This window comes from Phodopus roborovskii, unplaced genomic scaffold, assembly GCF_943737965.1.
Source record: "Phodopus roborovskii unplaced genomic scaffold, PHOROB, whole genome shotgun sequence".
In the NCBI taxonomy this organism is placed as follows: Eukaryota; Metazoa; Chordata; class Mammalia; order Rodentia; family Cricetidae; genus Phodopus; species Phodopus roborovskii.
Window position 1 is genome coordinate 6,031,312 of NW_026126585.1, and position 22,060 is coordinate 6,053,371.

Consider the following 22,060-nt stretch of genomic DNA (forward strand, 5'->3'; position numbering starts at 1 on the left):
AGAAGGTAGGCTATCTGCCCACAGGCAACAGAATAAATCGAAAGGGGTCCCTGTTACTCTCCTTAGGGGCCACTTTTGTGGAAGGCAGCCCCCTGGGGCGCATCCAAGGGGGTGGTTTGGCTGATTATTCCCTGAAAGCTCAGTGCCCACCCCCTGGGGCCGCCACCCACCCCCACCTTGGGCTGCTGTGACAGGAGCCTACTTCCTGCCTTCCAGGGCGATGGTCCAGATTAATGATGGAAAAGGTGAGGAGACATGGCGATTTGAAGGCAGGTCGCCACCAACTTAATGCAGGGAGAACAATTATACTCCTGAAGATCAGGTTCATTAATGGCTTGGGCGAGGAGGTGACTTCACACCTTCGCAGAAGGATCAATTTGCAGGCTGCGCGGTGACTCTGGACTTTCAGGGAGGAGGGACAATCTCAGCTCAGCTAGGATCAGATGGGGTAGCTTCAGTCCCTTTCCTGGAGGAAGAACTGACCTTGCATAGATTCCGGGGCATCTTGGTGAGCCTCTCCACACACGCCCAGGGAAGCTCCTCTGTACACCCAGGGCCTTCTTAGCCCTGGCATGTGGGGTAGGCCGCCCCCCCCCCCCAGGCAGCTCTTGGCCCAGCTCTGCACCAACTTTAGGATGTAGCTAACAGGAAATATAGAGAAAGGAGATTAAAGAACCCAATGAAATACAAATCTCTCCTTTGCCAAGTGTCTCTGCAAATGTCACAAGGGTGGGATCTGCTGCTTAACGTGTGGCACTTGCTTTGCAATACCTAAGTTGAAATATGTGGACCCACGTTTTTTTAGTTAAGTAAGAATAATTTCAAATCCTATTATATATGAAATATATATGAACGCATATCACACGTGTGTCGTGTCATTCTGAATATCATGACATTCACCTGCATCCCAGGAATTTGGGTATCAACCATCTATGCCATGTGTCATCACTCCACTGCAGCATCCAGAGAAGAGACCTGAGCCCAGCTCAGGGCCCCTACAAGCTGTGCCCGTCTCCATTTCCGGGGCCTCCCTCACACGTGGCTCGTTTTCTCCCCCTGCGTGTGCTCAGCAGGCAGCATGAACTTGACAGCACCATCCTTCTCCCAGCCCCTGCGGATCTTGGAGAGTCTGAGGCTGAGGCAGGGAAGGAGGAAGAGGCCCTTGGCCAGGATGATCACACAGGGCAGGAACAGTGTGAGCGTGAACGTAGGCGGCAGGTAGAACTTGTAGTGGTTTTCCTCAAAGGCGCGGGTCCAGCCGTAGGTGAGTGTGTGCAGCGTGCTCAGCATCAGGGCCACGAAGCCCAGAGTAGACTGTAAGGAGAAAGAAGGCAGAAATGGAGGGGATCGCCATGCGGGCCAGGGCACTGCTGCGTTCCAATCCCAGCTCCCACTTCTTTCTCTTTAAAGAAATGTTTAAACATTTTAATTGGTGTGTGTGTGTGTGTAGGTCAGGGGCCATCTTGGGGCAGCTGGTTTTCCCCTTCCCAAGGTGAGTCCCAGGGAGGAAACTCAGCTTGTCAGGCTTGGCAGCCACAAGTGCCCCCAACCACTGAGCCATCTTGATGTACCCCCCCCCCCCCCCGCTCTGTTCCCCTCCTCTCCCCTAAGCTTCGTCATCTGCACCGGGCTTCTCCTCTTCCATATTAGCATCAAACTCAGCATCTAGCTGAGGATTACCTGGGCCTCCTGTCCTCCCCACCTCTAGGGAACACACACTCAGTGGAGGAACCCAGGGCTTGAAGTGTTGCAGAGCCGGCCCCACCCCCCTGAGCCACTGCCTCAGGGCCCTCTGCTCTCCTACCAGGATGCTAACTAAAACCACTTCCTAAACCATCCCAGCCCCAGCATCCCTGGCCGGAAAATGGGAGCCACACTTCCAGGCTAAAGGCATTTAAGGACTGACAGATGACCATGGTTTTTTCCGCTTTCTTTCTTTCTTTTTAATATGTATTTGTTTATTTTATGTATATGAGTGCTTTGTTTTCAAGCATACCAGAAGACAGCACCAGTTCATTACAGATGGTTGTGAGCCACCATGTGATTGCTAGGAATTGAACTCAGGACCTGTGGAAGAGCAGGCAGTGCTCTTAACCTCGGACCCATCCCTGCAGCCCCCAAAAGTGCAAATACGTGTGCTTTCTTTTGCATCTTCTTTTCTTCTAACCATGATGTTTGGACTTCTGATGACTCCCAGGAAACTTTTAGATAGAATTACATTAAAAGGGATTTTAAAAAACATTCTACTGGTTTTTTGTTTTGTTTTAGTATATTTTCATGTGTATTAGAATAGAAACAAGCCGGGCTTTGGTGGTGAACGCCTTTAGTTCCAGCACTCACGAGGCAGAGGCAGGTGGATCTCTGTGAGTTTGAGGCCAGCCTGGTCTATAAGAGTGAGATCCAGGACAGGTTCAAAAGAAACAAAGGTATGCTGACATCCAAACCAGAATATTACAGATAATCATTGGCTAAGGTGAGGCTGTATTAAAAGGGGAATTCATAATAAATTGTCTTAAAGAGAAACACATGGAGTTGGGCATGGTGGCATGAGCCTCAGATCTCTTGTGAGTTCAAGGCCAGCCTGGTCTACATGGTGAGTTCAGGAAAACCAGAGCTACATAGTAAGACCCTGTCTCAGAGACTGGCAGACAGACAGACAAATAGAAAAACCCAAGGTAAATAGTTTGCTCTTTTGCACGCAGGACTCAGCATCAATAGTGAGAGTGGCCCCAGCGGTTTGTGGTCTGGTGACCTGGCCCTGTCTAGAAAGCCTCACACAACCACCAAATTGTTCTTTTTTGGCTTTGTCTCCTTCCTGCCCAGCACTAACTTAGAACCTTGTCAAACATACCTCCCACTTGGAAAAAGTGAATGGTGTCTCAGTCTTACCAGTCCCAGACCAAAACGTCTGAGCATTCTTACAATGGACCACCTCCTGGCCTGGGTGGTGTTCTCATGGACCACAGACAGGAGATGCTGATCTTGCCATGTCTGCTGGGCTTGACTGGCAGTGGTCCCGAGCACCACACATTAGCAGCTTCAGCGAGAAGCAGGGGATTACAATAACAAGCCTGAGCAAGGCATGGGCAGGGTGTAGTGTGCTGTGCGGGACAGGAGGAGAGGTCTGAACATCTCTGGATGAATGCTGTGACCACTAGGAGCCACTGAGGATTTAGGCTGGAGATCACCATCAAGCAAATAACACTGTATGTTTTCTCCAAGGAGTCATTGAGCTGGCTTAAATGACAGTAGCTGCACATTCATATGGCTGGTGCTCCACAGACGTTGGTTTGGAGTTTCCTAGAAAGGCTGCAACTGGCAACTGGATTTCTTCCTAGTCAGGCTTTTCAGCATAGCATTGGGGCCTTGGCTGAGAGATGCTGCCTTGTGTGGGGTCGCCTCAGACTCCATTCTCAAAGGGACTGGGGTCTGGTGGGGTCTGGTGGGCGGGTGCTGGCTCAGTGCTAATGCCTCTGCATGTGGAGCATCCTGGGATCCATTAACAGCATAGCAAAACCTAACAGAACAAAGTTGAATGGATGGGGCTCATCCTGCGTTGAGCCTTATTCTTGACACTTACACCTGCTCTTGTGAAAAGCTGGGATGGGGAGTTGCAGCTGGAGAAAGCACATCATTGCTGTGATGCTCCAGCTAAGCATTACAGTAAGTATTTTCCAATGCTGCACACTGTAAGCGTGGGGAGCTGCCTGGGTGTCCATGTGCATGTGTGTGTGTAGACCTGAGGTTGATTTTGGGAATCATCCATGATCACTCTTCTCCTTATTTATTGAGGCAGGGTTTCTCATCCAAACCCAGAGCTTGCTGATGAGCCTAGTTTCACTAGCTTATCTTGCTTAGGCTTCCCATCTCCACCTTCTAAAGCTGGAATTACAGGTAGGCCACTGTGCCCACCCAGCATTTATGTAGGTTCTGGAAACCAAAACTCTGGTCCTCACGTTGTGCACCAGGCATTTTAACCATTGAGCTATCTTCCTAGCCTTGTTCCCCTGCATTGCTCAAATGCAATGAGGAACCACCCCTCCCTCCCCACCTCTCTACCTCTGATTTTGTTTCTAAGGACTGGCCAATGGGGGGGCTGGTTTCCAGTGGAAGCCGAATGTCAAAATCACCCGGGAAGCTCAGGGAAAACATGAAAGCATCGGCCCCGCCCTTGGAAATTCAAATTCAGCTAGGTTAGCTTGGTGCTCAGGCATCTGCTGTTTTTCAGAGTTCAGCAGATGACACAAATGTGTCACGGGGACTGAGCCACTAATTTTGGAAACCCTCTCACCCACAGCCTTCTAGCTGGAGGTTGAAGAACCCACGCAGGGCCCTTGTGCCCAGGTTGGTTTACTGGTGCAGGCCCAGCTCCAGTGCTGAGAGGCACAGCAACAGTAAGAACCCCCCGAGGCCTAGAACAGCAGCCTCACAGAGGCTCCAGCATCTCTTCCAGTGAGAAGGCCAGTCAGTACTGACAGTGTTTGACCCATGTGGGCTACCGTCTTCAGCGCTCCATATGAAGCCTGAGGCATGAGCATGCTGGCCCAGCATGGAGACCTTTCCAGGGTGCACCAGCCACAGCCAGCACCTCATAGCTCCTCTTTTCTTTGTTTTCTGAGTCTCATGATGCACGTGGCAGAAATCCCTAGTAGTTTTTAGCCAGGGCTGACAGCCAGAAAGCCTTTAGATTTTTTTTCCAATCCTGCTGGGAAGCCTGGATGTTCTCAGAGAATTAGTTTTTCCTAAAATCCTCTCTGTCCTTGGGAACAATTTCTAAAAAATCCTAGAATAACCAAAGGAAATTAGAAGAAAAAGGGCTGTCATCAGGTCATTAATAACTCCCACCCCCAGTCACACACACCAAGCGAGAGACATTTTTATTACACAGAAGCTCGTTAGCTGTGACTCCTGCTGGCACTTGAGTACTACAGCATGAAGGGGCTTTGTGGCTATCGCTCACCACCTGTGGGTCAGGCTGGCCCCTGTCATTGTTTCAGGCAGTGGCTGCACTGAGCAAGGGCAGAACTTGGGCTTTCAGGGTTGCTCCTGGGGTTTTCTACACAGGTGCATTGCAGACTCCTAGACACCGAAACCTTATGGAGTTTAGCTAAATTGGGAGGGTTCAGTACAGCCCAGACCAAATAAAAACACCCAAACAAACACAGACACAAACTGAAAACTTTGAAACCCACGGTGAAGGGATGAGGATATGGCTAGCCCAGTACATTGTTTGTCTAGCATGTTCAAGTCCCTGGGATCCGCCCTCAGCACTTCATAAACAGGGACTGGTGAGCACACTCATAATCTCGGCATTTGAGAGGCAGAGGCAGGAGGATCAGAAATTCAAGGACATCCTCAGCTATATAGCCCATTTGAGACTAGCCTGGGCTTCATGGGATCCTGTCTCCAAAAGGAAACAAACACACAAACAAGGAGTTGAGGGTATAACTCAGCTGGTTGGATGCTTGCTTAGCATGCGCAAAGCCCCAGGTTTCATCACAGTACTACAGAAGTGAGTGTGATGGTACACGTCTGTGACCCCGGCACTTAGGAGATTGGCGCAGAAGGATCAAGCAGGCATTCAATGTTTTCCTTGACTACGCGGCTCAAGTTTGAAGCCAGCCTGAAGTATATGAGACCCTGAACTATATGAGACCTTGCCCCTCAAACTAAATGAAACAAAACAACAATAGCCAAATCACCTTGGAAGCAAAAGGTTAAATGCAGGCATAAGGAGACTTTTAATGGGATCACTATTTCAATGGCTCTCAGTTCAGCTAAACAGAGCACTCTAGGCCCAGGGGTTGGCCCAGGCTCTTCAGAACACCAATAGGTTTCTAAAATCCAATGGCTCCTCACTGTTCATGAACTTGACAGGAGTCAAGAAGGCCAGAGCTTCCCTGAAAAATCTCCCAGCTGAACAGGGTCCTGTCTCCAATGCTGTTATTGGCTTTTGGGACCCTACTCCTCATATTGGGTCACCTTATTCCGTCTTAGTCCATGGGGAGGTGCTTAGTATTACTGAAACGTGATATGACTTGTCATATTGATAGCCATAGGAGACCTGCCCTTTTCTGGATGGAGATGGAAGAGGAGGGGGGATTTAGGGAAGTGTGACAGGGGATGGAGGAAACGGACCGGAAGGGGTGGACAGGGAGGAGGCTGTGGCTACGATATGGATAAAAAAAATCCTCAGCTATTACTGGGCAAAGAAAGCCAACATCCTCCACGTAACTCGCTTTCATTCTTGACATTGTCACCGTCCTGGGTGGCTACAGGTAGAAGTGACGAGAGAAAGCCACAGAACATGACTGTCTGATGGAGCAGGGAGGCCGATGGGCACCTTGGAACTGACTTCCTGCCACCAGAGGGCAGCACATTTAGGGGGCCACCGGGACTTCCAGGCTGGCCCTGAGCATCTTGGCCTGACATCTGTATCTCACTAGAAGTGCTCGGTGGCTTTACCCTCCACCCCCCCCCCCCCCGCAATGGACATGTTTGATGGTGGTTGACAACGAGAGGTGCTTTACACATTACACACGCCCAGGGTACAGCCAAGAGTTTGAGGCTAGTGTGTAACGCAGTGAGACCCCGTCTCCAAAACCAAAACAGAAACAGCTGGATGGTGCTTATCAGAGATAGTGGGGCTCTGAGCAGACACCCCAAGAAGAATGGCGGTATGCTATTTTCCTTTCACCTGTAAATTTTCACTGTGTCTCACGAAAAATGTCTCTGATGGCATCAATTTCATTTTTCAGGAATGTAAATTGAGGTTTGGGGCGGGGGCATGGTCTGCCCACACCCACAGAGCAGGTGGTGTTGGAACTGACTTTGGAGCCCCTGGCAGACCCTCCTCCATCCTGGGGCTCTTGGTAGAGAGAGCATGAGGTTCTACAGTGCAGGCACAGCCCCCATAAATGAAACCCCTAGCTTCAATATGTAAAGCAAAGCATGACTTCGGGAGTCGCAGCCAGCTTTTGCTAACAAAACCAAATCCATAGGCTTCCTCCAGCAGCCAGAGCCAGAGCATGTAATCTACAGCTGCTTAAGGGAAGAACTTTCTGGAAAGGGAAGCGACCCACAGTCTGTTTTAATTGTGACCAAACCACATAGCCAGGATACTTGAGGCGGGAAGTGAAAAATCCGAGATTTGGGTCTGAGAAAAACAGGGATTAGTGGCAGATCAAGAAAATTCCTTCCCTTCCCACCCTCTTAGGCCAGCATGTGTCAGCCCTGAGCCCTCCTCCAGTGGCCTTCTGGGAAAAGCACAGCCCTGGAGATTGGCAGCCATGCTTTAGAAATCAGCCACAACTGTTTGGTCCTAAGGTACGCTAAGGGTCCCAGTCACAAAGAATTAATTTGGGTTATATAAGAGCAGTATTCTGTCACTGTCCCTCGGAGTCCTTGTTGAAGACAGAAGCTACAGATTTTGGTTGACAGTGCAGGGTGAATATGGCTGTTTTCTGCCCTGATATAATACAACTGGCAGGAGCCAAGATGAGTCAGCCTCTGTCTACCAGAGGGATGAGTTGCTCTGCCAGTACTGACCTGTACTCTGTACTTTCTGAAGAACACTGGGGGTGCCAGGGAATTTGAGACGTCCCCCATGGGGGTTGTGTCCCTTACAGTATCTCTGCTCACCTTGACCCCAGGCCTATAGTGACACCTGGCATAGGGCATGTGCTCAGAGTGACCACTGCCTTGAAAATTGCAAGGAGAGACCCTTTCCCAGCAGCGTGTCTCCCTGAGTGTGGGGGCAGCTGTCAGCTGAGGAACAGAACGGAGGTGGCAGTGTTCACAGATACCCAGTTACCAGAAGTTTGTGTGTGTAGAACCATACTAGAATATCTGATGTGCCGAGGTACACTGTGACATTCCTACAGAAAGTAAAGCCATAATTTATTTATTGGAGAATTACCATCTGTCTACCTATTACCATCAGTTCACACATGAAGTCATTCATCTATCTGTCCACCCATCGGTCCACCTATACCAACATGAATCCACGCTATCATCTATCCATCATCTATCTATCTATCATCTATCAATCTGTCATCTATCTACCTGTCATCTATCTATCTACTATCTATCTACCTACCTACTGTTATCTATTTATCTCTCTGCCTGTCTAATCTAGCTATGTATCTATGTATGTATCTATCTGTCTATCTATCTATCTGTCTATTTATCTGTCTGCCTGTCTGATCTATCTATCTATCTATCTATCTATCTATCTATCTATCTATCTATCTACCTACCTACCTGTTATCTATTTATCTCTCTGCCTGTCTGATCTAGCTATGTATGTATCTATCTGTCTGTCTGCCTGTCTGATCTATCTATCTATCTATCTATCTATCTATCTATCTATCTATCTATCAATCAATCTATCATTCATCTATCTCTATCTTACAGAGATTTAAGTAAGGGCCTTGCACATGCTTAGCAAGTATTCTACGTGTAATGTAAGTGACACCCCAGTCTTTTCTCTGGATTTGTCCAAGAAACAGCACCATTTAGGAAGCACTGCTTCATCCCATCACACAGCAGTTCTCACACTTAGTTCCCAACTGCCCCACAGGGGCGCAGAGCAGTGAGCTGAGTGTGTGTGTGTGTGTGTGTGTGTGTGTGTGTGTGTGTGTGTGTGTGTGTTGGTGGAGGGAGGTTTAAGTGCACTCACAGCTCACTGCCTCCCACATACACCAGGAGCAATGACTCTGCACGGAAGCACCATGTTCCCTGAGCAAGTTCATCCCAGGGTTCCATGCTCTGTCCTCCATCTTTGTCAGATGTAGTAGACTTCCCAGGGTCAGGAAGATTAACTTGCCCTGGTCAAGCTGAAGCAGGACCAGGAGGTTGGGAGAGCCTACAAGATGGGGAGTCCTCCTCATCTGACCCAGTGTCCTGGTACAACCAGGATCTAAGCTGAAACAATGCATAGAGCACAACACCAGGGTGGCCCAGGGCCAAGCTGCAGCTGGCGGTCAAGGGGAATCTGCTTTACCTGCACGAAGCTGAACTCCTTCCAGTTGAGTGAATTGGCAATGGATGGGAGTGAGGTGGCAGCCAGCAGTGACAGCATACCCAGGGCCAGCACACCCAGGGAGAGGTAGATCTCCATACGCCAGACTTCTTCCTCAACCCAGAGGTGGCTCTTGTTGGCCAGGACCTGGCAGAAGAAGAACCATGACGACGATTAGCAAAAGCTGGCACCCTAGAGCCTGTGTCACTGTGGAGCACCTGTGGGTACATCAAAGGACAAAAGCCACAGCTATGCTCATGCTCTGCTGCATAGCTAACATGTGCGAGCTACATCCTAAGTGCTTCCCAGGTGTTTGGAAGCCATACTGGCTGGAGAGATGGCTCAGCAATTAAACGCACTTGCTGCTCTTGCAGAGGACCCATGTCTGACAGCTCACCACCACCTGTAACTCCCACTCCAGGCTCTGACACCCCCTCTGGCCTTCGAGAGCACTTGTACTCAAGTGTACATGTATGACACATACCCATACGTGGACATACAGAAGTTATTTTTAAAAATCTTTAAGCCAGGCGGTGGTGGCGCAGGCCTTTAATCCCAGCACTTGCTTTGAGAGGCAGAAACAGTCAGATCTCTGTGAGTTCAAGGCCATTCTGGTCTACAGAGCAAGTTGCAGGACAGCCAGGACACAGAAAAACTCTATCTTGAAAGAAGCCAATAATCACTAAATAAATAAAATCTTTAAAAAAATCATAAATCTCGCGATGTCCCCTTAAAATAGAGAGCAATATATGCCCACTTTAGGGATCAAGGAAACAAGAGGCAAAGATTGAGTTGATTTGTCAAAGTCATGGCTCCCTTCCTGGCTGCTGGCCAACCTCAGCTTGAGGGTAAGAGATCACTCAGCTGGGCCTGGGGATGCATGCCCGTAATTCCAGCACTCGGGAAGCTGAGCCAGGAAGGGTCACTGGGGCACGCCTAGCCTGGGCTACTCATCGAGACTGTCTCATAGCTAACCCCCAACCACCAAGTCTATGTTCCTAAGCATGGCTGTACCGCATTACTTCCCGGCCCCACAGTGCAGGACAGTGGAAAGGTAGCATTTCGGGATTGCATCCCCTCAGTCTGTGGACTCCCAGCTGCCAGTTCCTTCCCTCCCAGCTGCTCCGTTCCCAGCTGTCTCACCTGCACCCTTTCTAACCTGCTTCATTACCGGCTTACACTCAGGACACACAACGCCACTCAGCGCTACCCAGCCCCCCCCCACCCCAATCTCCAAACTCAAACCCCCCAGACCCCTTTCGCGTCCTTTTCTCTCTGAGGCATATAGCTGTGGCTCAACTGTTGCCAGGCAACAGACTGACAGTTAGTTGAGCAAGCACTCAGAAAGTGCCTACTATGTGCTGAGCTACAAAGAATGAGAGCATGGGCCCTTTATGATGTTGGTGACTCCCACTGGGCTCCATGGACACATTCATCAGGGATACTCTGCAGCCCTGAGATCACCTCTCCTCACTCACTGGCACTCCCTGACCCAGCCACCGCATGGAGAAGAATTGGAATCAAGGTCCTTCCATTAGGACCGTCATCATTTCCCAGCTCAGCCCTGGATACCAGTCCTTTAATCTGCCATCAGGAAAGCAAGAAAGCCTCCCCAAGGAAAGAGGACTAAGCAGGCTGCTCTCTGCCTCTACAGAATGACTCAGACGTGTGTGTGTGTGTGTGTGTGTGTGTGTGTGTGTGTGTGTGCACGCGCGGGCGCGTGTGTCTACTTCAGCAGGGGGGAAAAAAACCTCACGTAAGCCTGTCACTGGAATAAAATATTAAAAATGAATCCAGGGGCTAAACAAAAATGGCTGCAAAGCTTATAAAAAGAAACCAAAGAAGTGGGAAAATGCCATCTAAAAAAACGGTGTCCTGGTTTGTTTTTTGAGACAAGGTCTCATGCAGCTCAGGCTGTCCTCCAGCTCACAATGTAGTGGAGAATGACCTTAAACTCTGACCCTCCTGCCTCCACTTCCCAAGTAAGTGCATAATTTCAAGCTTGTGTCACGCTGCTAGGCTGTGGGCGTTGCTGGGATGGGCCCCAGGGCTTTGTGCATGCTAAACAAACGCTCTTCTGGCTGAGCTGCAACCCGTTTCCTGCTCTGTATTATTTTAGGGCAGGTTTCTTTATATTGGTGTCTGAAGGCCACAAAGGACCAGGAGTTGGGAGACAGGCTTCTTTCCTGACCACTAACTAGCCTTGTGGGACTCCGAGGCACCATTTCTGGACCCGTTTCTTTATCTGACAGATCCTAACAAGCTGGGATTTTGGCTGGTAACCGCGATGTGGTGAAACTAGCTGGAACAGTGTTTGCCAATGGGGAGAGACTGGTCTGATCCTGCAGAGGGCACAGGTCCCTGCCAGAGCAGCCCCAGAACAAGACTGACTCAGGGCTGGTGACATTAGAGAAGCGAGTCATCTCCATGTGCTCTGTTGTTCCCTCATTACTCATCGGCTCGCTGAGCTCAGGTGGCTAATGTCACAAGTCCAGCGTGCATGACTGCACTGTTGACAACAGTGGCTTGCAAAATGGGTGCCTCGCCACCACTGCAGCGATGAGGAGGGAAGGGCAGGGAACGTGCCTGGGGGTCTGGATCATTGCCACATTTATGGTATGAGTGCATGTGTGTTTTAGTTTGTGTGGAGGTCAGGGGTCAACCTTGGGTATCATTCTTCAGGAGTTGACTACCTTGTTTATAAAGATGGTTTCTTACTGAATGTGGAACTTGCCTCTCTGCTGGCCACAGAGCCCCGGGGATCTCCCCAGGCCCACGGTCAGCTAAGGTTTACTTCTTCTCTGATGGCCCCATGCTGGCTAGCTTTGGGGTGAGGAGGATGGGGAAGGCTGCCCATGGGTCAAATGTTGCTTCCAACCTTGACTTCTAACTAACCAGGAAATGCGTCTCCAGGAACAGCACAGGCAAGCCACAAAGTCATGCCAACACACCAGTTAGAGATAGCAAAGATGCTGTGACAAACACGGGGTCGTGAAGGCCTTGGCCTCCCAGGCTGCACTGTCTTGGGATTCAGGGAAATCTCCGAGGAGTTTCCTGTGTTCGAGAGTTAAGGTTGATCGGCTCCTTATTCCCACAAGGCCATGCAGCAGCCAGTGTGAGCAGTGGCCACAGAGAGGCACTGTCTGAGGTGGCCAAAGGCAGACAAGGTGGCCGTTTCCTGCAGACAAGGGTGGCTTCAGGGACTGGATACAATGTTCTCCAGCAGTGTCCCGGTCTGGGACCCAAAGGTGCAGCCAATCAGTGTGGCCTACCTGTCACTGCCTAAACGCAACCAGCTTGAATTGGCTCACCACTGCTAGGCATTAGCATTTACCAGCCTTTCTCTGAGTGTCATGACAGACGTGCTCCATCAGTCTGGATCTCCCCTTGAGAAACAGCTGAAGCCCCTTTAGGGGACAGACTATGTTCTGTAGGAGTGGGACGATTCACCAGTGCCATCTGCGCCATGAAATTGGTGTGAAGTCAACACACTTAATATAACTCCAGGAGGGGCTGGGCCAGGTAGATAATGTAACATTGTTGGGTCACGTAAAACAGCTGGGCATGATGGCATGTGCTTGTCACCCCAGCACTGGGGAGGCAGACTCATTGGCCAGGCCACATAACCCTGCTTAGCAAGTTCCAGGCAAGTAAGAGACCTTATCTTAAAATAATAATAATAACAATAATAAGACAAACAAACAAACAGGAGGAGACCTAAGATGGAGAGCACTTAGATTGACAGCCCAGGTTGTCTCTGCCTCTGTGTGTACAGGCACACACATCTGTGTGCCTTCACATGCATGTACACCTGCACACACAAGGTGAGCATGCACATGCACATACACACAGAAAAGGGCGATTAGTCGGGGCTGGGCAGGGGACCGTGGCTTCCTTTGTGCACTGGGAGAAGGTGGGACTTTTCTTTCTCTGCTCTACACTAACAGACTCAGCAGAGAGGACTGAGCGCACAGGGCCCGGAGCCCTGCGACACTGCTTCCAGGGCAGGACACGCTGTCTGAAGCCCCTTCAGTAGTACACGACTCCCACACCAGGGGAGCTTCACCCTTTGTAGGAGAAAATATCAATGTTGCTATAGGTCTGTAAGCTCAATTGCCCTAGGAAGATGAGGCAGCAGGATCACAACTTCTGGGCTACAGATAAGTTCAAGGATACCCCAGGCCACTTAGTGAGACCCTGTCTCAATTTTTAAAGAGAGAGAGAGAAGAAAAGAAAAACAAAGGGGGTGTTGGAGGAGGGATTGGGTATGTAACTCTGTGGTAGAGTACTCGTTTAGCCTATGTGAGATCCTGGGTTGTCTCCCTAACACAGTAAAACAAAAAGAGCCCGAGCCATACAGAACATCAAAGCCATTAACCCTAAGAAATGACAATGACTTATGCCCTGGGACCCCACGGTCAAAAGGGCTTGAGGCTTCTAGTGATTGTTTTATTTTATTGATTATTTATGTTGACTATTTTACTATGTTGTTTTTGAGACAGGGTTTCACGTAGCTCAGGCTGGCCTACAACTCACTAAGTAGCCCAGGGTGGCCTTCAACTCCCATATCCTGAGTGCTGCTCTTGCAAGTGCACACGCGCATGCGCACACACACACACACACACACACACACACACGCACACATACACACACACACAAACACACACACACGTTTAGCAGTGCTGAGACTCCAACACATGCTATGCAAGCACTCTGCTGGCAAAGTCACCCCAGCCCACAGTGTGCGTTCCAGTTGGGGGATGAGAGGGGACATCTGCTCATCAGACCTCCCTGCCACCCCCACCAGCTGAGGCCAGGGACAAGACTGCACCTTTTTTATTCATTCCTGTGGCAACGGGGGCCTAATGGAGCCAGTGCCCAGCGAATGAATAAATGACTCAAATTCTGAGGTCATTTACCCAACTGTCAATTTGATTTGTTGTTCTGTAGAAAGTAATATGGGCTCCAGCGCGGTCAGGTCTGGATGCTAACACTGCTGTGTGTCTTCAGCCTAGTTCCTTCCCCTCTCAGTGCCCTGGCTTTTCTCATCTGTAAAAGATCAGCTCTTGCTCTAAGGAACGAATAGGGGAGGGGGATAGATGAATCCACTGTGGGTTTGTACAGCTCTTCCAGTGTGCTGGGAACACAGAGAGCTCCTTTGGAAGAGCTTGTGACTATTACTTTTTCGCTTCTTAGTCCCAGCCAGGACCTCACTCCCTTGCCTGAGTCTGGTGCTTCCCCCCTGAGCAAAGCCTGTGCCCACAGAGGTGGTACCAGGTGCCAGAGGTGGGCAGGGTGGAGGCCTGTGGTCCAGCTGTGGCGTGACCTCACTCACTCCTGTGTCCTCTGTGTCCCTAGGTGAGCCTGCCAGGGTGGGGCTTGGCCTCGTGGGGGTCCCTGCACCCTGAGCAGCTTCTGCTGGGGTGAGGGTGGGTAAGATGAACTTTGTTAGCCCTGGGCTGAACCCTGTCCTACGTGGGCCCCAGGCTGACATGGGAAAGGGAAAAAGGAGTCCTGAACTTGGGGATAAGAGTAGAGAACTGAGCAGCAAAGGAGGCAAGACGTGGGCAAGCTGCTTCTACGTGCTACTGCTGCTGGCCCACGCCACACCATTCTAACCCCATGCCACCATTCCGACCGCTTGGCTCCAACACCTCCGCTGTTCAGGAACCCACTGGGCAAAGCAGCGCCATATGGCTTTCTTAAATGAGTAAATTCGACCTCATCGCAGATAAAGATGAGAGCTAAGGCGGCATCTCAGTTGGTAAAGTGCTTGTCCTACAAGCGTGAGGATCTGTGTTTGAATCCTGGGACCCATGAATAAGCTGGGCATAGGCTGGGGAGATGCTTCACTGAAAAGCGCTTGCCACAAAAGCACACACACACATGCACACACAGTGTTAAGCCTAGGCATGCAAAGATGGGAGGTGGAGACAGGGAGATGTGGGGCTTGCTGGCAATCCATAGGGTCTGACTCCAGATCCCCCAAACCCACATAATTCTAGATGCTGTAGTGCGTGCCTACAGTCCCAACACTGCTCTGCGGAGAAGGAACGCAAAGACAGGAGAGTCTTAGAAAGTTGAAGGACAGCTAGTCTACGGTAAGCAGAGGGAACGCCAACATACTCTGTCTCACACAAGGTAGAAGGTGAGGACCAACCCTGACTGCTGCAGGTGGTCCATGGCAGGAACATACATACCCACACTTACAGGCAGTAACACCACACACACACACACACACACACACACACACATCCTGGCACTCTTGTTCTGCTATATCTTCCAACTCGGTGCTCAAGAACTTCTATACCTGCTCTCTCAGCTGGCCCTGCCTTGCTTAATTCTGCATGAGTGAGGACAGTCACAATGGTACCCAGCTAGCTCGCAGGGGAGGTGGTGGGTTGTACCTGCTTCACAGCCAGGTTGACCAGGTCATAGCGGTTGGAGCGGCGCAGAGGAAGGCAAAGGCTGTAGAGAGCGTGCAGCACTCCGAAGAAGAAACTGAGCAGCCCGATCTGCTTGCGATGCCGCAGCCAGTGGTCCAGCCAGTCCGGGAAGCGCTGGTACTTGGTCCCCCGCCTCAGCTGAAGAGCAGCCGCCAGCACACCAGGCAGGTACACCAGGGACAGCAGCACGTAAGCCACACAGGGTAGTGTGGTGTTGACCACAGACAAGGGCATCTTGTAGAACTTGTTCTCATGCTTCCGCACGTACGGATGCAGAACATCCCTGATGAAGTTATAGACATAGAAGAACACAAAGAGCCCCAGGGCCAGGAGGGCGGGCACCTTCCAGGACGGGAAGAGGCGCAGGGGTATGGCTTCTATCTCCCGGGCTGAGGCCAGGGACCCCATGTCCACGGGTGTGAAACCCATGGCGCGGGCCATCTCTGAGATGGTGTGCTTGGCTTCCAGCTGGTCACTACAGATGAGCACCTGTGGGGAGAAAGAGGGGGACAGGACAGTTGGCCAGAGTCACAGGTATGGGCATGACTATGGTGACCACCAGGGTCGAGCTCCTCGGTGAGCTGAAGAAACTGAGGCACAGGGGGACGGGCACCAGTGAATGGCCAACTGATAATTCATGATGGCTCTGATGCTCAAGCCAAGGAGCTAGGAACGGAGACCCTGTGGACTCCCCTGGAGATGAAGAGACAAAGCTCTCCCTGTGGGTGTCCTGCTGGCCCAGTGACATCACCATCGCGGTAGATGCCTCTGGAACAGCTGCTTCTGAGGACTGACTGCTCTTGCATGTGGCCGCCGCAAGTGCGGAGCAGCTGCAGACACGCCCTTCAGTGCAGAGGTGTTTGGTGTGGTGCTATCCTTTGGCCCACAAGTCCAGTGCACCTCCTGAGCTCCAGTGGAAGACACATTGGTATCTTTGGGCCCCCAAAGCCCCTGAGGGCCCCTGTTGACAAAGCTGAGGTCTATCTAGTCTCCAGCTGTAAGTCTGTCTGAGTAGCGATCTCAGCCTCCTGTACAGCCTAAGGTCAGTACTAACACACCCATCTTTCAGATGAACAAAGCTCCGAGAGCCTCGGTTTTTACTCTGGTACCTTTGCAGGTTGTCAAATCAGCCTGGTGCGCCCTCCCTGCTTCCTGATCCTGAGTCTCAGGCCAGCTGAGGGTCTTCTCCAACAAGCCCTCCGTCCTAGTCAGCTTCAACCATTAAGTCACCTGAGAGAGCCTCAATTAAGCAATCGCCCAAATCAGATGTGCCTGCGGGCATGTCTATGGGGGACTGTCTTCATTGTTAGTTGATGCAGGAGGGCCCAGCCCACTGTGGGAGGCACCATCCCTAGGCAGGTGGTCCTGAGCTGTGTAAGAAAGTGAGTTAGCCATGAGCCTGAATGAGCCAGTGAACCTCTGTTGTACTTCCCTTTTTGGCTGGGAGCACAGCCGTGATGCTGCATGAAATAGCACAAAGACCGGGTCCTTACCCCAACTTAGCTCAGCGACAGCCTGTGACCGGTAGGCTGAAACAAGCCCGTTGCCTCCTAAGTTGCTTTAAGGCAGTGTGCTGGCTCAGCAACAGGAAAGAAAGGACAGCGCAGCACCACATAAAAACCTGTCCACTGTACCTGTCTATTCCCCAGCTGTAAGTCCCCCGGTGCAGCCACATCTATGTCACACAGTGAGCAGTGGCCAGGTACCTCTAGCTTCTCTCAGAGCTGAGCCCTGGATAGGTTTATCGGTGAACATTCTATCGCGTGTGTGGGGTCTGGGTTTCTTTCGGTTGTACGTGTGGTGTTTGTGAGGTTTGCGGGGTACATGTGAGTTCATGTGTGACCCTGTTGAGATCAGAGGTGAAGTCAGGTGTCTTCTCCTATCCCTTTCCACTTTGTTTCTGAAATAGGGTCTCTCACTGGACCAGAGGCTTCCCTTTTTTGGCTAGACTGGTTGGCTACCAAGCTTTAGGGGTTCCCTGTTTCTGAACCCCCCCCCCCAGTGCTGGGATTACGACCACCACATACAGTCTTCATGTGGATATAAATTAAGTAAGCTAAGGTTCTAACGGTTGCATGGCATGCGTTTTGCCCACTGCACCATCCCCCCAGCCCCAAAGTGTCTCCTTGTCAACTCCCAAGTCAACGGGCACCATCCTTCCCTTCATGCTCTGAGAGGAAAGCCAGTTCCCATCTCAAAAAGAACATGGATCCCACATCCATATAAATGGAGTTCAAATCCCAACTCACCAGTGCTGGGCTAAGATCATTCATGTCTCCAAGCTTCGACTTCCTGCTGTGTAAGCTGAGGCTTTTAGAGCGAGGTGAGGGATGCTGGCACCTACCTGCCTGTTCCCGTCCTTTGGGCCAGCTTGCAGGGCCCAGGCAGAGATGACATTGAAGGCCTTGACCACAGTGCAAGCAGGGAAGAGTGAGGCCAGGTACTCGGCATTCGACTGGTGTTCCTGAAGATGCTCGGTCTCTGTGGGGTTGCTTACATCCACTAGGGTCTTGCCAGCCAGCTGGTCACTAAGACTGCACAGTGAGGAGTAGTGCTCCCGGAACATGGCTACAAAGATGACCTGTGGAGAGCTCACAGCTTCCTCCTGGAAAGTCACTTGGGCTGCGGAGGGGAAGAGGCCAGCTGTGCGTTTGGGGTTACGGCTGCCCACCACCACACTGAAGCCAGAGCCCACCAGGCGCATAGCCAGGGAGCGGGCAAAATCCCCACTGCCCAGGATGCCCACTTTGGGGGCCTTGTCGGGGACCTCAGCCAGGCTGCCATCACTGTCCACCAGGCGGCGACTGATCAGCGGTTTGTCCATCTCCCTCAACACTGCAGTGGCTGTAAGAGAGTATAGAGGCCTGGTCACTGTCGGGCTCCCAGGGTATCTGGCTCCTACCTTGAGTCAAACATGGCTGGTCAGGCCTTCACCCAGCAGATATCACTAAATATTTCATTTGCAAACTCAGGGGACAAGCCGAGCAAGAGCAGCCCCTACCCGGATGAGGACACATATGCACAGGGATTTGGGGAACTCCTTCCCGCTGAGGAAGCCTGGAAAGACAGAAAATGAAGGCTGGGAAGATGGATCATCAGGTAAAACCCTTGCCATGCAAACAATGAAGACCAGAGATTAGGTTCCCATCGCCCACATAAATGCTGGGCGGGCATGGGACTCAGAAAGCAGAGAGGAAATTCCTGATGCAAGCTGAATAGCTAGACTAGTCATATTGGTGAGGCTTGGGTTTCCTTTGACACCCTGCCTCGTTGAGTAAAGTGGAGAACAACAGGGAATGTAGGCCAGCCTTGGGCCTCCACAGGTATGTGTATACATACACACACATACCACCCACAGACACATGCGGAAAGAAGGAAGACAGGGAAAGAACACATGGGGAAGGGGAAAGAATCCGGCGGAAGCCTCTCAGCAGTGGAGAAGCCAGAGTTCCAGCACAATGGACAGCGCTGTGATGTGGCCATGGCGGTTGCCGACACCGATTACACTTGTTTTTACAGAGAAGAATGTTAAAGTAGCAATGACCTGGGATGGGGAGATGGCTCAGGGGATAAAGTCCTTGCCGCACAAATATTATGAACTGAGTCTAGATCTCCAGAATCCACCTGGGAAAGTCAGCTGTGGTACAGGTGCTCCTGTGTGCAATCAGGCAGATCCCGTGGGAAACACTGGCCTGCCAGACTAGCCAAATTGGTTTCAGGTCCCAGTGAGAGACCCTGCTTCAAAAAATAAATAAACAGACAAACAAACAAACAAATAAATGAAATGTGGGGAATGACTGAAAAAAGACACCTGACATTGATCTCTGACCTATACACATACACACACATGCACACACGCACACATAAATTAAAAACGAATTAACAGTGCATTCCTTACAAGGTTGCAAAAGTATGTCAAACAGGGCTGGGCACATGCACACTCACAGACTGCATAAGTACTGAGAAATCACCGTCTGTAGGAGCAAAGCCCTCTACACCCATGCCAGGCGCCCCTTAGGCCCTAGACATTAGCGATGAGCCGGGGGAGTCAGGGCAATGGACTGAAGGATGGCAATGGACACTCTCTGTTCAGCCACCTAGAACTGGGGGGGGGGGGGGGGTTACCACCTGACCCCATGAAGCTTCCAGACTAGGGTGTGAACATTTGTTAACCACCTGTGTGATCTCATCTCAGAAGTCTTCCATCCCTACTCTCAAGTTGCTGAGGCAGGAGAATAGGGCAGAGAATAAGACTGGAGGAGGGTTTGTGCCAAACCTTACAAAATTAACATATTAAAAACTGGCAGGAGGGAAGCTTGAAACCCTTGGCCTTGGCAACTAAATCAGGCCACTGGCGCGCGCGAGTGTGTGTGTATATGTGTGTGATGTACACTCGTGTGCACAGTTGTGAGTCTGTGTGTGTGGACAGAGGACAGCCCTGTGTCGGTCCTCACTCGGCTGCGTTTGAGATGGGGGTCTGTTGTTTCCCCTGAGCACACATCAGGCTAGCTGGCCCCGGGAACTTCTGTCTTTACTTCCTGTCTGTCTCCCCATGGCAACGCTGGGGTTACAGACACTCACTACCATATCCAGCTTTTTTGTGAGTTCTGAGGATTCGAACTCAGGTCTTCATGCCTGCTCTGCAAATGCTCTTTCCCCACGGAAGCACCTTCCCAGCCCCTGCCTTCATGGGTATGGCCACACCCGAGCACAAAGCCTGCCACTGGTCTGACGGCCATAGGGAGGGACAGAGGGGTTGGCACACATCCTGGATCTCTGGGAGGCCCAGACGTCCCAGCTGCCTGTGTGTTGGGTGGAGTTTGAGTTGTCTGGTGTGGCCTCTAGCTGTGCCTGGCCCCTGATGTGGGATCTATTTATAGACTGAGGGCACAGAGGGAGAGGGATCCGATTGCAGCTGGTGGGCCTAGGTCTGTAGCCTGCACACAGATCTACTCACCTCCCTGCAGGCTACAGACAAAAGAGCACTGTAGCTAGGGTGACCCAGTCCCCTCCAGGTCCCTGCCAGCCTCCTTGTCCCATCTCATTTCCCAGAAGAACCAAAACACGGATTGCAATGTTGGCACTGATGTACAACCAATGTGCCAGCTCCAGCCTACTCTTGGGTAGGCAGGAATGAGGACAGTCCTGCAGCCAATGGCCCTGGCCTTTTCTCATGGCCAGCCCTTCATATTCTAAGTAGTCATGGATGGCTACCAGGGATCTCTTGAGTCAGGTATTCTTACAATACATACTATGAAGAAAAGCACCAAATTCCTACCCAGAACCCAGGATTAGCTCACACTGTCCGGGATGTCCATGTGTTACCCTCGGGTACGTCCACACTCTAAGGATGAAGCTCAGGGATTTGAACACACTAAGGCTTGAATTCATTCTGCTACCCGTCTACATCCTCTAGACACTTACGGACTTGTTTCTTTTTCAACCTTGTTGAACGTGTGTGTGTGTGTGTGTGTGTGTGTGTGTGTGTGTGTGTGTGTGCCCGTGTGCCTCTGTGTGTGTGTGTGTTATGTGTGTGTGTGTGTGTGTGTGCCTGTGTGTGTGTGTGTGTGTGTGCTGTTGTGGGGGTGGGGTCAAATGATGTGCATATCCCCACAGTTTAAGTGAGGAGGTCAGAGAACAACCTCGATGTTGATCCTCACTACCACCTTATTTGAGATGGGGTCTTATTTGAGATGGGGGGCTAGGTGGGCTGCAAGCTCCAAGAATTCTCCCATGTGCGCCACTGGTCATAGAAACACTGGGAATCCAGGCACATGCCACTGCATTTGGCTTTTATGTAAGTTCTAGGAATCTGAACTTAGGTCTTCATGTTTGCACTATATAAGCTCTCTACCCTCTGAGCCATCTCCCCAGCTTTTTATTTTTTAAGCTGAGAAAGGGTCTCATGTAGCACAGGCTATCCTCAAACTCATTATATAGCAGAGGCTAACCTTTAAATCCTCCTGAGTGCTGGGATTGAGGTGTTCACCATCACACCTGGTTGATGCAGTGATGGGAAGAGAACCCAGGGCAGCCACGTCCCCAGCACCCCTGTCTTATAGAATATTTTTATTCCTCTGCTTCATCTTTCACGGTCAGGACTTCGTTGAAGATGTTTACCTGTGACAGTCCCTCCTAGACCCAGGTCCTGTTAACCTGCTACACATAAGCTCCCCCGCCCACATCCACCAACACGACACTAAAACACTAACCCACAACGGCAGGAGATGTCATTCTGTAAATATGTTTCTCTTACTGGTTGATGAATAAAAGCACTGTTGGCCAATAGGAAAGCAAGATAGATGGGACTAGGAGACAAGGAGGATGTGGAAGTATAGGGAGGAGTTTCAAAATGTAGGACCAACAGGGTAGCACGCCCGGCCCTCTCTCCAGTAAAACAAGACCACGTGGAAACATTTAGATTGATAGGAATGGGCTAATATTTAAGACAGAGCTAGCCAATAAGAAACACTAGTAACAGGCTAACAGCCTTATATCTAATACAGCATCTCTGTGTGTTATTTGGGGCTGATGCAGGAGTGAGACCAGGCCGGCAGGAAAAATTACTTATAACAACCCTAGAAAATCCCAG

The 22,060-nt window shown here is 50.8% G+C and overlaps 1 protein-coding gene across 1 annotated transcript; it reads right to left on the reverse strand.

Moving 5' to 3' along the window:
* Positions 1-993: 993 nt before the first annotated feature.
* On the reverse strand, positions 994-18,308 carry Steap3 (STEAP3 metalloreductase). Its single transcript, XM_051203996.1, has 4 exons — positions 17,813-18,308; positions 15,430-15,957; positions 9,005-9,169; positions 994-1,314 (listed from the first exon to the last, which is right to left on the reverse strand). The coding sequence occupies exons 1-4, from the start codon at positions 18,290-18,292 to the stop codon at positions 1,033-1,035; spliced, it is 1,455 nt and encodes a 484-aa protein (XP_051059953.1). The 5' UTR covers positions 18,293-18,308; the 3' UTR covers positions 994-1,032.
* Between the last annotated feature and the right edge of the window lie 3,752 nt (positions 18,309-22,060).

Coding starts and splice junctions, on each gene's coding strand:
- Steap3 (XM_051203996.1), bottom strand. CDS start 18,292: ATGGACAAACCGCTGATCAGTCGCCGCCTGGTGGACAGTGATGGCAGC. Junction 15,958..17,812: donor CAAAGGACGGGAACAGGCAG/GTAGGTGCCAGC, acceptor TTCTCCCCACAG/GTGCTCATCTGTAGTGACCA. Junction 1,315..9,004: donor AGGAGTTCAGCTTCGTGCAG/GTAAAGCAGATT, acceptor TTCTCCTTACAG/TCTACTCTGGGCTTCGTGGC.